Source organism: Tinamus guttatus, unplaced genomic scaffold (assembly GCF_059628265.1).
Source record: "Tinamus guttatus ecotype Peru unplaced genomic scaffold, ASM5962826v1 Tinamus_guttatus_pri_ptg000208l, whole genome shotgun sequence".
NCBI lineage: Eukaryota > Metazoa > Chordata > Aves > Tinamiformes > Tinamidae > Tinamus > Tinamus guttatus.
Window position 1 is genome coordinate 9,691,279 of NW_028288742.1, and position 15,135 is coordinate 9,706,413.

General features: G+C 35.7%; 1 protein-coding gene across 1 annotated transcript in view; it reads left to right on the forward strand.

The window, feature by feature from the left end:
• Positions 1-15,135, forward strand: part of BABAM2 (BRISC and BRCA1 A complex member 2) — a 161,411-nt gene that overhangs the window by 130,250 nt on the left and 16,026 nt on the right. Inside the window, exon 11 of the mRNA XM_088524258.1 lies at positions 12,108-12,261. Within this exon, the coding sequence (XP_088380384.1) occupies positions 12,108-12,261 (154 nt within the window). The remainder of the gene's footprint in view (positions 1-12,107; positions 12,262-15,135) is intronic.

Here is a 15,135-nt window from a genome sequence, read left to right on the forward strand (position 1 = left end):
AATCATTTGAGTGGGTTTGGTAGCTTTAGAGAATTGTCATTGTTTTTTCTCTCAGGCTAGACTTGCTCATATATCTTTTGGAAGCTCCTCCTGATCAGTGTCAGCGCCTGATAGTGATTATGCTCAACACTTAAAATTTCAGGAAAAAAACTTGGAGGGAAATAAGACTTCATTTGCTCTACTTTTTTACAGGGAGTTAGTCTGATTGTAAAAAAAAGAAGCCTCTATGAGAAAAGGTATGGGAGAAGAGACTGTTTTCTGCCCCAGTCATTTTTCTGAAAAGGGGCTAAGCATTGAGTATTTACATCAGAGAGCTTATATGTGTTTTGATGGCTTGGCGGACTTTTTTCTGAAGAGGTGTTTTGGCTTGCTGAATGGTGCTTTTTTTATTATTCTCGTTGTTCCTTAAATGAGAATGGGAATGTATGACTGTATGGAAACCAAGAGGGAAGGAAAAAGGAGAGCATGTGACAATTTAAATAACACAAGGTATAGGAGAACAGTCTGGTCATTTCAGGAAAAAAAAAAAAAAAAAAAGGCAGCAGAGATATCAAGCTTAAAAAAATAAATGTTTCAGGAGTCCAGAATGAAACACTCAGTACTGTTTTTAAAAAGTCAAAAGTCTGCAAGCTTTGAACAGAGAAGCCATTTCACTCTTAGATGACAAATACTGAATTCTATCAAAGCCTCAGTTGTGTATAACTGTGCCTGGTAGAAGTGACAAGTCATTAAGATCTTAGGCTTCAGAGTAATTCGTTAACCGTTTAAGAAGTGTTTTGTATGAAGCTGGTTATCTTCTCTTGTTCTGTCAGTGCTTTCAGTACTGAGAACTGCACTAAGAACATGTATTTTTTTGAATCTCATTTTGAAAGTTCCTGATCACATGCAGTTCTGTCTAGAGCAAAAACCACCCTGGAGCAGAAGTTTGTGTTTGTTTTGTTTTTCTTTTCCAAAAACATTGTCATAATCCCAACAAATTCAAACAGGTAAAGATTTGTGTGGCATTTAAGTGAGGTGCATCAGTCACTGAGTTCAATGGAAGTTGCAGATATCTTGCACTTGTGGGGCTTAGGCAGTGGTGGAGAGAGAGCTTGAGTCGCAGGCCCACAGCTTGGCACTTAGCTAGGGATAGTCACAACCACATCCCAGAAGTCAGCTGCAGCATTAGGCAAATGAATTAGCTTTTTCGCTGATTATTTTTATCTGTTGCTTATTTTTTCCCTTTACTTTAAAGGGAGACTGCCAACTAGATTTATTATGAAGTTTATATTGAAATCTAATACTTCTTGTATCTAAGTATATTTCAAACATCATATTCCTCTGGTTCCATGTGAGATATTTACTTTTATATGAGCTGAAAGAGCTTTGCCATTTTTTGTTATTTAAAATGGAGATAAGTAAAGCTGCAAATAGAAGTGCTTTTTCTTCTTCTTGTTCTATTTAACTGTGTTCATTTTGTAATGTTGTCACTGACTCTAAGCTGCTGTTAGGCTCGTATTTTAAATTCTGTTTAAAAAAAAAAGACTAGAGAGAGAGAGGATATACTATAAAACTCAATATAAACAGCAACAAACAACCGTAGTTATGAAAACTAAATTTTGCAGTTATATTATGTTAATCTGTTATAATGGTGGAGTGATAAAGCATTTTTCAGTGTTACTTTGCAGTTTGACAGTATCTTTAATTTCTGAGAAACACATATATTTGCTATACCTTTAAAAGTGTATTATATTGCTGTAGAGATTAAATGATGCTCTTCCAGGAACTTGAAGCACTTTAGCAAACAGACTGAAATGTATTTTTAATAAATTCTTTAAAAGTTACACTTCTCAGAGAAGTGAACTATTGCTGTCACTTATTTAGTAGTTCTGTTTAGCTAGAATACTGCTACCAAGTACCCAAGTATGTGGCACCTTACTAATAAATTCTCACAAAATGTGCCTGATGATATGATTTTATGTATTTAATTTTGGAAAAATTACATAGGCCACATAAAAAGTCCCTAGCAGAGATGGGACTCAAATACAGATATTTTTTAGTACTTTTTCTTCTTGCTCTATATGGACATCTGTCTCTGTATTTTGGCATTGTCTCACCTGGCATTCACAGGTGAAGTTTTTCTTTAGATAAGAACTACATTAAAGCTGTGTTATAGAGCAAGTTGAAAAATTACTTGGAATAGCAAGTAGAAAACAAATATTTTGTTTTCAATCTGGAAGGGGATGGTGAGCGTGCATTTCACAGGGATTTGTCCTGGGTTCAATACCAGGAAATATTTTCAGAAAAGAACAGAGTGATACAGTACACCATATGGTTATTAGAGGTGTAAAATTTCTAGAAATAAGAGCTTCATTAATTAAAAAAAAAAGAACATTACTTTCTTCCCTTTCTCCTTCCTCTTTCTCCACAGTGATAATTATTTTATCATCAAAATAAGCTTTATCTAGGTATCCATATGTACTGCAGTAATTGCACACAAAGATGACTGCTACAGGCTTGTTGTGAAATAAATAAATATAAATAATTCTTTTGAATGATAACAAATATACCTTGTATTAGAGATGGAGCTGCTCACAAAGATCTGCCTAAATGCAGGAGAGGGTGCTTGAGCTGCTGGAACTACAACATATTGATACTGTCTGTCAGCCTGTAAAAACAAGCTTTGTTTAAGAGCTTAGAAATAGCCTATAACGCAAGGGCCCAGCATACCAGTATAGGTCATATTTCTAAAATAAACTTGGATAATTAATGTCATTTCTCATATATTATAGAGCACAGCACATTGCCAGTGGTCATATAGCCCTGTAGTATAGAGGAATTACAGCTGTCTAAAGTTAGACATTGTTAGGCATAGGAACTTCATTAAAATGGACATTGGGAAAATACTGCAAAATATTACACATAGGAATAAGAACAAAAAGAAAATCTCAGGACCATTGGGGTTGGAAGGAACCTCTGAAGATTTTGCAGTCCACCCCACAAACACACTTCAAGCAATTGTTTTTCTGATGTTTAAATGGAGCTTCTGTATTTCACTGTACACTACTAGCCCTGTCTTCCATAATCTCTGCCATGCACACTGATGCAGGGAGGGCACAGAGATACACTTCAAGGAGAAAAATGGTAAGTTATAACATTATAGTAGTTCAGAGTAGAATAGGAGCTGTGGACTTAGAGGGTGCTAAAGGAGATTTCAGTTTGGTTTTAAAAATTTCTAGAGTGGGATGTTCAGAAACACCAAATGAAGTTTTAGAGAATAGCTTAGGCAAAAACAAACCAAGAATGTTTTAAATATAGTTGATGCTGGTTTGAGTCAAAGGGATGTATGAGTGATCAGGGTCCTTTCCAGTGTTATTTCCTGTGGTTTCAATGGGGATAATAGACACGTTATTCTTCTCCTGTAATCTCTAGAAAAAAAAAAGGAATTAAGTTTTACATTGGCAATGGAATTGTGAATTTAAATCTAACCGTAGAGCTAAAATCTTGCTTATTGAAACATATGCCAACTCTCAAAGAAGTGCCCTGCTGAAGGTGTGACTCAAAATTCAGTGTGCAGATTCGAGAGCTGAGAGGAAGTTTTTTAGGACTGGAGTATGAAGACAGTTGGATTGGGCAAGATTAAACTGGTCTCTAACTTGAAAGTTGCAAGACTGTGGAGTAGAGTTTGAAAAAAAATAGGGTAGCATGTGTGTCAACAAAGGTTGGTTTGGCTTGCGGGAAACTTCAACAGTGGTCACAAATGAAGGTGAAATAAATCAGTTTCCTTTCAACTCCCAAGTAGCATTTAAAACAGGGAAGAAAAAAAGAGAGCTACTTACAACTTTATAAAATTTAATAATAATTTATTCAAGTATCAGTGAGGGAAGCCAATGTTTTTGCATAGCTTCTTTTCAGGGACAAAAAAAAAATGCTTTGAAAGTCTCCATATCCTGTTGGGATGTAATTCAGAGTGTCTCAACATTTATCAGAATGTCTCTGTGCTGTGAGAGCAGAGGAAAAGATCTTGTCCTCCCTCCAGTAGCAACTATGGTCACTAGCATGGACCAAGAGCGGGCACAAATTGCTTTTATGCTGATAGCATCTACCTCTGTATTTAAAGTATAATCTTCAAGTATAACCTCAGATAAGGAAGAGGCAGCTTTTAGTAGCATCAATCTCATCACAAATGGAGAAGTTTCTATAGTAACAGTTAACAGCAGAAACAATAAAAGGAAATAAAAACATAAGAGGGAGGGGAGGAAGATCTCTGTGAATTTCAAGTAAAAATGAGACTTATGGATGTCATGAACTGGAATGAGTGAAGTGAAAATAAAAAGCCTTTGTTTTAGTTAAAATGATTATAGTTACAGGAATTAGAGAAGGAAAAGATCTGTGAGGTCTTTATGTCAATTCTTTGGGCTCAGCGTAGGATATTTTCTGGCATAATTTTAGCAGGTCACCCAGTCTTGTTGTAGAAGGATGAGATTTACTTGAGGTGGGAGATGATACTCCAAAGAACTGCATTATAAAGGAGCTTTCAGGTTAAGCTTACATCACTTTGTCATGGTCTCTGACCGTATAAATGGAAACTACTTGAAGAATCTGTTTGATCTATAACCTAGTTCCTCCGTAAGACTAAACATGCAGCATATGAATGTAACTTAAGGTAGTTAAACAATGAAAAGTCACCTTTTAATTCTATTTTTGTATTAATCAGTGGGTACTTAAAAACAAAGATGTAGACTGATAAAGAAGTGGCATGTTTTTGCAAGTAATGCAACCTCCCTATATCCAGAAAAAATCAGAACAATAGTAACTGTAAAAATTCTCATGGCTATTTGTGCTTATTCTATATTGTAGTTCCTATTATCAGTGGAATGAGAACCACAAGATAAGTACAGCAGGGCCTTCAAATAAGAAGGGTTACATATTTAAAAAATAAAAATTCTAAGCAATGCATTTATTCCAGTCTCATTGCAATCCACAAGATAAACAGATCCACCCACTATAATATGTAGGAACAGTTTATTCCATCACAAGTCATTGTTTCCATTATTCAGAAAGATTCATGGACTATATGAGAGCACTGGATTTAAAAATAACCACTTCTGTATTTGAAGTTGGCTATTTCCAAAAAAAAAAAGGTGCTATGTGTTCAGAAAACACATTAGGAAAAGGAACGTACTGTTGGGTTTTTTTGAAAAAATTAAGTATCTGGAGCAAGAAGCACCAGCTCCTGATTCCTGTTATTTGCTAATCTAGTCCTGACTGACAGTAACTGAAAGTCATTCCTTTCCAATTAAAAAAAAAAAAAAAAAAAAAAAAAACAGTTTCCTGTGTTTCTTAAGGCCACAATGAACATCATGCTTATTATTTCATACTGAATATTTGCCAGCAGTTTCAATAACCGATAACTGAGAGTAATCTCTCATTCTGGAGATAATGTGTTACAACTGATACTGAAGGTTCATTTTTTATCCCAGCTGAATTCTTCCTGATGTGTTTCTAATAACATTATTTTCTAAACTTCTCCTTGGATTCCTAACTTTCTTCCTTTTCTTAAATATTACTCTTATTGGCAAAGGTCAAAATGATTATGCTGACGTTAAAAGGATCAATCTTTATGCCAATCCTGTTACAGGACTGACTCATTAGTTGTTCTGTCATCATTTTTAGCACAACACAGGGAGTTGTAAATTTTATATATAATAAACCCCCATAATCCCAAATACTGCTGCTGTTCCATTATTACAAACAACCAATTACACTTCTTTTTCTTTCTTCATTGATTAATGTTTTATATTGAGTTAATATGTAACACATTAACAGTTAAGAGCAAAACAGTTGTCTCTCTTTTGATAGTATTTATATATTTGGAAATATTTTGTATGTAATTCATCTCCTCATCTACTACGTAAATGTTTGCTGATGGTGGGGCTATTTCACATAGCAGTGGCAGACTTAATTAGTTCACAAACAACTGTGATTACCAGTACACCTTAAGTGCCATGCGTGTCTCTGCTAAAATTCCAGAAATAGCCTTTCATTTCACATTTTAAATTTTGAAATGTTGGTTTCAAAGTAGCATCTTCTTGCAAAGAACCTGTTTTTCTGCAGCAGGGTTATTATCCCTAATATACTTAATAAACTTGTATGAATGTGTTCTGCAAATGTAAAGTCCCACACTAATGGCATTGGAATGTTATTTGTCATCCTTCCTCTCTTATTCTTACAAGGCTACCTCAGTACTGCTGCCAAAGCGGGAAAGCTGTGGCATTTTGCCATTTTATTTTGGGCCAAATTCACCCTTTCTTTTTTTTTTATGGAAGAATTTGTGCTAAAGGTCTTCATGACAGAAGAGTCAAGGAAGGCAAAATCCTACCCCTCCAGCGATTTGTGCTACCTACTACAGTCCCCAAAGTGCTTGTGATTAAATCTGTTCAGGCTACTGTGTAGGTACAGTGACTGGAATCATTTCTGTAGGGCCTTCACAAATTGCACTTCCATGTAAAAAGCAGAGATAGCTGTTTTCCCTGAAGTTATATGAAGATTGCTCATCCACCACATAAGATGCTTGGTGCAGCCTTCCCTGCAGGAGAATTTGTCAGAAAATCTAAGAGAGAACATCTTTTTAAAGTAGAACTGAATACATAAGAGAATTTTATAACATGATGTCTGTGTTACCACCAGTCCAGATTTCATGATGCAACATGGCCCTTCAACTGGTAGATTCATGTTGTGTCTTGTCCACACGAATGCTTGTCTGAATTCTAGGAACTCCTCAGATAGAGGGTGTTGGTTCAAATTCACAAGTCCTTCTTCCCGGCAGCGTAAGCCGAGTTGCAACTAAAGGTCTGGGCTAGCAGGCAGAATATGAAATTCAGTGAACCAAAGAAAGAACAACCAAGAGGAAAATAAACCAATAAGCAGATGGTCCAGAAGACTGAATTTCCTGATTCCAGCATGGCTTGCTTGCTTTATCAGAAATACTTGAATGCAAAGCAAAAGCTCAACAAATAAGGAGTGAATCGGGGGATTTCAGGAAGAGTGTCCTGGCTAAGGCTGGAGATTTGGTTGTAGCATGTCTTTGCTAAAACCCTTTTTTTCTGGAAAAACTAATTAAATGTGTCTTCTGTTTATTCTAAAGTGCCTACTACAACAACTAAAATGAAAGAGAGTTGGGTTTGGGCATACAAAACATCAGTAGACCTGTTGACTGTCTTTTCTTTGTTCTTTCCTTCCTCGTCTGGAAAAGCATTTTTAAATAGTCTCTCACCTCATAAAGGTGTTGGTAAAGGTAGCATACCTTATAGTGATTGGAATCATCACATTGAAAAGTCCAAGAAGAAATGAGTCAGTATTTAATCAGAGCGAGGCTTGAATGTTAGGCAGTAAATAAATACACAGGGGTAAAATCTGTCAGAGAGGATAAAGCAGAATAGAGGATAAAGCAGATGAGTTCTGTCCAGCATAGGAACCCAATTGTAAAGAATACTTAATTATCTTGTATTTGAAGACTTTTTCATAAAACAAGTGTAGATTGAATTAAAGTTGTACAGGCACTGTCATAGAAATCTTGACAATAAAATATCCAAATCAGCCAGCTATGGAAGTGTAAGAGCAAGTTGCAGGTGCAATAAGCTGCAGCAGATTTGAGCATTCAGAAGGTTAATAAAATGACCAGTATAATATCATCCAAGCTTTTAAATAGTCGAAAGCAGTCAAGAGAGTGATTGCTGACTTCCATGGAAATAAATGCCTAGATTTATCCAAGTTTTACAAAGGAGACTAAACTTTTCATTTCTCTAGAAGAGGGGAGTAGATTATGGAAAAATTTCCAAATATTGCCATCTAAATCCTTTGAAATATTTAAGATCCAGATGCATTTCATGCATAGTTTTGTTTTTCCTTCTCTCCTCCCTAGTATGTAAAGGAGGAAGGAGCGCACTATGATAGACCGGCCTTATTTCCTCAACATTTAACCTTCAGAAATGCAACAGCAGCACTTGCATGTGCTTTTGCCAAGACATCCCATTCTCATTTCATATACTGTTTAAAAAGCTATAAATTGAGATGCTAAAAACATTATTTCGGACTTAATATCCAAATATTTTAGTCCAAATATTGGACTAAATCAATTCCGCGATTCTTCATGTAAGTTTAACCATGTAGGTAACCTGATCAAGATCTTGGTATTCCTATTCTTTAAGAAAAAGAACAATTCATTTTACTGATTCAGTGTACAATTTTCTTAATAATGAGTTAGGATTTTGACTTTTAGAAAACTAAATTTTCAATGTGTGTATGTATGCGTTACAATCTAAGTCAAGAGAAACAAATTTATGTTAGTTCTTGATAGCTTCTTGTATTTCAAAAAGAGACCAACTTCAACTGTTTATGAACTGTAATTAAGTTCTTTAAAATGTGACTCATTCTCAATAAGCAAATCCCTTTTTCTTTCGCTTTCTTATGAACTGTGTGGGAAAATTAGGGTTCAATCACTGAAGAATTTACTCAATGCTTAATTACCCTAAACATCTATCCAAGTTTTGCTCATGTAGGGCTTTCATAAAAGTGAGATTTTTCCCTCCACGGTAAATTTCTAAAATGTGCCTTTAAAAAAAAAGGCTGCAAATTGTAGTATAGGAGAAGCTAATGTTTTAGCATGATATTAGCTTCTTTCTGCAGTCTATTTCTTTGAATTACTCTTATGTTAATAATGTGATGCTTAGAAAAGCCAAAGTAAGAAATCATAGTGATTAAATTACTTGAGCTGGAACTGAATTAGAAAGCTTTACTTTCCTGAATGAGCTAATTGTTTAAATTTTCCAAAGGAAATGTTTCTATTTCTGTGAGAGAAGAGGTAAATGGAACTTCCTCTGACATAATTTTAACTTTAAAACCAGGTTTGACAGCAAGCTTTTTACCTTCATAACCAAATATTACTGTTTAACTGCATGACTTGTGTAAGCTTGCTAGCTGAAGTGACTCACTTACGTAGATGAAGTTATTTTTATAGAGATAATTTGCACTGTTTAGGGGAGAGGAGAAGGAGAGGCAGAGAGGGAGAGAGAGACCTGCTAAGAGCTAGATCCCTCATTACAGTTTACAGAGCTCGTGAACCCAGCATCCAAGCAAAAGATGACTAAGCAAGGGGTCTATTGGTACTTTCAGGAATTTACAGACATGAGTCATCTGCTTATTTTGTGCAGACGTATCACCAGGGTACTTTGTGAGTCAGCTGTTATTTGGAAATAGCACTTGGATGCAACATGAATACGTTTTTTGTAGTTCTTAAGTATTTGGCAACTAGCATGCCAAATCAAGCATGTTTTTGCAATTCTTATGGTTCAGGTATTGATTTGCAAACCGAGTTGTTTTTAGCTGTGATGTTTTTCATGATAAAGTAGAAATGTTTTCTGGGTTGTAATTAGGATAATGCTTGCCTTTGCTGCATCATATATCACATAAAGGTAGCTCTTATTTGGCATTAATGCACGAAGATTCAAAGTCCATTTGCATATATGAGCAGGTAAAAATAAAAACTTTTATTATCAAACCTGTGTCACCTGACGTGATTGTGGCTAGAAGTAGAATTTGACCTTTCATTTTGACCTTCTTACTAACATTGATTATTTTTATGATGTTTGCATTTTTTTTTTTTTTTTTTTTTTAGTTTTTTAGTTTTCCAAGCACTCTTACAATGTCAATGGATTTTCATCCACTGTGCCGGAAGTAAATTCTTGCCTTTATTTCCTACTTGTGAAATAATAGCTGGCTACCTTGAGATATGTATAACATTTTACAAGTCAAGGCTATTTCCTGTTTACTTGCCTCTTAGGTGTGGTTATGTTCCAAAATTAGGGACAGGTTTTTTTACTTGGTATGTACCCATCTCACACCTTGCATTTAAAGGAACACTTGGTTTAGAAAACTGGGAGTTTGGTGGTTTTAGGTGAATTATAGTTTTAAAAGTCAAAAGCAGGCCAAATTTTAAAAAATTAAACTTGAAATTCGGATAATACTGCTGGTCACCAGATGTGGGAAGAAAAATGATGCTGCTTGCTCAATTTATGTAGACAGATTTTCAAAGCAAAATTCATGAAAGTCAGAAATTCTCAAAAAGAAGTTATGTATTCAGAGTCGACTATTACTGGATTTTTTTTTCTACTAAAGTTTGTTGTTATTTTTACATAGTGATGAAAATATGAAGTATACAGAGTAGTTTTCCTTCAAGGAATTGATAGCTTTAGAAGGAAGATAAATAATGTGCTGAAGAGATGGCAGTGTTTTCCAAAGTTATTCTTCAATAATTTAGTTACAAAGAGGAATTTGACAGAACTACTTTAGTGTCTAACATTTATTATAGCAATGATCTACCCTTGAACTGGCAGAACTCTGCCCATGTCGTTACTGCTTAAATATCTGCTGGAAGCTGCTATGCAAGTTGAGTCATCAGCACTTTCAGAGTTGTCCCAACTGGATCACAGAGGTGGGCGAATGCTGTGATCTTCGGTAATTTGCTTTATTTTGAGACTATGGCTGGAATATTGCAGTTAATTTTGGTATGCTTCATTGCTGCAAACATATTTAATTGTAGACTTTGCAGGGTGATTTGGGGAAAAAGGAGCTATCATTTGGCTAAAAGCCTATCTAAATATTCAGACCTGTTTAGAAAAAAAAAAATGAAGAATGAAGGAAAGTGAAGGAATTTGAATAAAGAAAAATTTTTTGAAACTCATGTCTCAATCTGTGGACTGAGATCTCAAAGGAAGTGCTGGAATTGCTCTTCCATGAAGTATTAAAAAGAAGAAAATGTAATGCATTACCAAATGCCTGAGACAGGAGATTCTGCTCCACATGAGGACAGGTTTAATGATGTCATGTTCCTTTCCCTTGAAGCTCTGTTGTTTGTAGCAATTTTGCAATCTGCTTTGATTCTTCCTTTGGCTGTTACAGCTATTCATTAACTTAGGATCCTTTACTTCTCTTTAAAGAGGACTGTGAAGTGACAAATAAAGACTAGTCAGATCCCAGGCTTGCATGATGAATTATAATTTTAGCAGTTTATTTCAATAGTTATTACACCAAATGGGATGGTAATCTTAAGGATTTACAGGGAAATACTGTTCCTTTCATCTTGCATGGTTAAAGAATTGCAGCGTGGGGAATAGCGAAGGGTTTGATTGTAGGTGCCTAATAAATCTACATCTTTGAAAAATTCATTTTTTTTTTCTGTCTTAGTCCTGGTTTAGGCATTTGAAGTAAATAATTCAGTGGTTTGTTGTCATAACTCTCAGTGCAACTAGAGGTTTCTTAAGTTTCCTGAAATTAAAAGTAGGCCAATAAAATCTTAACTTTTTCATTGTTAGATTTATACTTAAGTTAAAACATAGTTTCTGACAAATTTAACAGTTTTAGACTATCCTATTTTGTTGGCCAATCTAGCTGATCATGCAACTGTAATAAGCAAAAGGAACTAAGGCAGAACTTGGAATTTTTATTTTTAGTGAGATATTTCTGGTGTTAATGACTTTGTAGTGTGTTTTGGGGTTTGTGGCTTTTTTTTGTGCATTGACTTTCAGTCTCAACTGAAAGTTGAGATTTGTTCTAACTCATGTGATTGATTCTTTCTGCATCCTTTATCAGATCATTTAACATCTTTAAACCTCAGTTTACCTAGCTGTAAAATGAGAATGATAATGCTTTTGATGTCCATGGGGACAATGAAAAGAATTGCCTAAGCTGATAAAGAGGAATTTGTTTCTTGAATGGAAGACATAAACAGAATGTGTTTTGATTTCCTTTGAACCATAAAATTTCACTATAAAAGGAAGATGATATTGCCTTTTTTTTCTGTAACAAAATAGTCATGGCATAAGCATTATGGTTATATGATTATAATACATTATCAAAACTTTTTTTATATATATTTTACAAAAAGAAATTGATAAAGGAGAATGGTTCGTACAGAAATACAATTAAATCATGAGGATATGTTGGAATTAATCATAATTTTCTCCTTCATCTTTAAATCAATTGAAAGGAACAACATGTACCCAGCAAAAATAGAAAGAAAAAACAGAATGGTCTGTTTTTTTTTGTGACACCCTTTTCCTTTCTTTCAGTTGACCTACCCCTGTACTTTCCCCGAGACCAACCAACCCTAACGTTTCAGTCAGTCTACCACTTCACCAACAGTGGACAGCTCTACTCCCAGGCCCAGAAGAACTACCCTTACAGCCCACGCTGGGATGGCAATGAAATGGCCAAGAGAGCAAAGTAAGTCTGGCTGCTATTTCATGTTTAAAAGTCCTTTTGTTTTATGGTTGGTAGAGATTTGATGGGTTTATCTGTACATTTCCAACAGTCTGAAACCTGAAGCTGTTTTGTTCTAATACAGTCCTAGGATCCCCGTATATAAGGCAGACACTTTATTAATCCTGCTCCCTTGCAGTAGTGCCAGAGCACTGATCAGAACAAGGCTTTGCTAGGCATTGTGCAAGCGCAGGGTAGTGGCAGTCTCTGCTCCAAAGCATTTCCGATCTGAATAGACAAGATAGCCCAGAGCAGGGCTCATCTGCATGATAGCAGCCAATCATGCTAATTGCACGGCCTTGTGTGGGTGCAGAGGAGACCCTGAAGGAAAGCATGTGAGGTGGAGAGAGCAAGGAAGAAAAACCTGAAATGTGTGGAATAAGGCACAGCAGAATAGGAGGAGATAGTCCAGTGGCCAGTCAACACAGCGTGGAGGCAACCCTGTCAGAGCTGCAAAAAATTCAACTCTTGCTTCTTTTTACTGCTTTTTCTGTTGGCTTCTGGCTGCTTCCTCTCCTTTCCTATGTGCCCTCATTTCAAGGGCATTTCCCCATCATTTCAAGGTGGGGAAATACTACTTCAATCCAATTATCCCCATTAGCTAAAGATGCCAGGGCAATCTCTGCTGCAATAGCAGGCTCATGCAGGCAGCAGTTCTTTCATATATTCTCTGTTACCCTGACTTCTAATGAAGCAAAACAGATTTCACCTGAATGGAGCAATATGGGCAAAGACCTTGCTGCTGTGTTTAGGTTTTTGCAAACCCCAAATGTTAGAACAGCAACAAAATTTAAGCAGGTTGGTTTTCAGTTGTTCAGCACATAAAGGCATCAAATTGCATAAGTAACGTGGCATATTGGAGTGAACGTTTTGAATGACAATTGGCAGATTAAATCAAATTAGCAGAGATGCATAAATAAGGGAGACAAATGGAAATAGTTCAAGCTGAGAAAATCAAATAAATGGCATGGTCATACACTGATTGTGATTTGGAAATGATGGAAGCAAGCAATAAATGACTGAAGCATTTGCAGATTTTATAATGCTTTGAATTTTATAGAGAACATGAAGGAATATTTTAGATTTTGATCTATTGTAATAAAATTATTTTTGCTAGTATTTGGTTTTAGGAACACACCATCTAGAGGGTCCATTTCTTGATCAAATATGTTTTGTTTTAGTGGACTTGTTTCTTCTTTCTAACACAATGTTATGTGTCCGTTGTTTAAAAAAAATAAATAAATAAACTAACTGGGAGCATCACTGCGCCTTGTTTTAGGGCTGTACTGTAAAATGCACTTGTTTTGCAGCTGTAAGCGTACAAGTACCTATGGTCTGTCTGCTAAGTGCATTCATTTATGAGTGGGCATACACAGATGGGCTTCTCTGCCCTGCACTTGAAATTTAGAAGTATTGTAACAGTTCTTCTAAAAGGCACTAAATGGGTTCACTTACTCTCACGTGTAAGCTTGTTTTTGTTTTTGTTTTGCAAAAATACACTTTTGTATTTGAGCTTTTGCATTTGAGTTTTAGACTGGATACGTAACGTGAAAAAGATGTTGAGAAGCAGGAAAGAAGGTGTGTTGCAATATCTGAAATAACTGCCTTTGAACTGCAAACAGGCATTACTGTCATTAAAAAACACTTTTCTTGCAGGACCAACTAGTGATTTCTGAATAGGATTCGTAAATAAATCTGTATCAAGAAAACTGTGTAAATGCTAGCATTTTTTAAAGATTTTTGATGCAACTTATCTTGTGTAAATATCAGTGTTTATATGTTTGCAAACATTTCTTAGAAGACAAAGTATGTTTCAAAACAAGTAACTGTTTTTTGTTTCATTCTATTTTATTTTTGCTGCTTCCACGTTATCGGCCAGGTATATAGGAATATATGTAGGTGTATGGGAAAGTGTTCTCATGAATGCATTATCTAAGGAACCAAGTGAAATCATCCCAATTAAAAAATTAAAAAAAAAAAATATACGCAGAATTATGGTACAGACTCCAGAAGCAAAGTATTTCTGGTCATTTGAAGTAAATTTATTCCTGAATAAGCAACAATTTCCTTCTTTTCAGTGTGTTTTAAATTTCTTAGCTTGTGCCTATATGTAGTTTCTTTCCCTTTTAGCTGAGTAGTTTCCCAGCAGCTTGGCATTCTTTGAGGGGGAAAAAAAAATCTCTTTCTGGTCCTCCTCTTCTAGGGTCACAGGATCTCCCACTTGGAGTCCTGGGGTCTGACCAAATTCTGCTCCCTTATTCTCAGACACCTGAGGGATCAGTTTACACCAGTTTCCTCTCTACAGCTTGAGACACCGTCAAGGTTGGCTCTTGTTTGCTCTTCTGAGCCAGATGGACTCATTGGCTGTCCAGCCAGACACCAAGGCATGTGTGGGAACAGCTCATAGGATGTAGAACCACCATGAATTTCAGAATACGGTCCCTTTGGGATTTTCTCATCCTCAGTTTTAGCAAGCCTGGCCTGTATTTGAAGCCTGTGCCCCCAGAGCAAAGTTAGGCATCTCTTTTGAAGTGACGATTTAACCTTCTGTGGTAGCCTGCAATCACTGCTACAATCAGGGGTAATTATAAGTAGGAGAAAAATTACTCCCCTAAAATACATACATATAGATGTAGATTATATGCAATTGTACTTACACACGCATCACCTAAATCTAAAAGGCAAATTCTCAAATCAGAATATCATTTTAGCAGTATCTTCTTCAATAACAGAGAAAAAGTGTGCATAAAAGTGCACGTGATTTTTCTGACATCAATGGAGCAGCCCATACCTGCTTAAATTCAGTGTAGTTCAGTTTCTGTTCGTGTTCTCCATGTC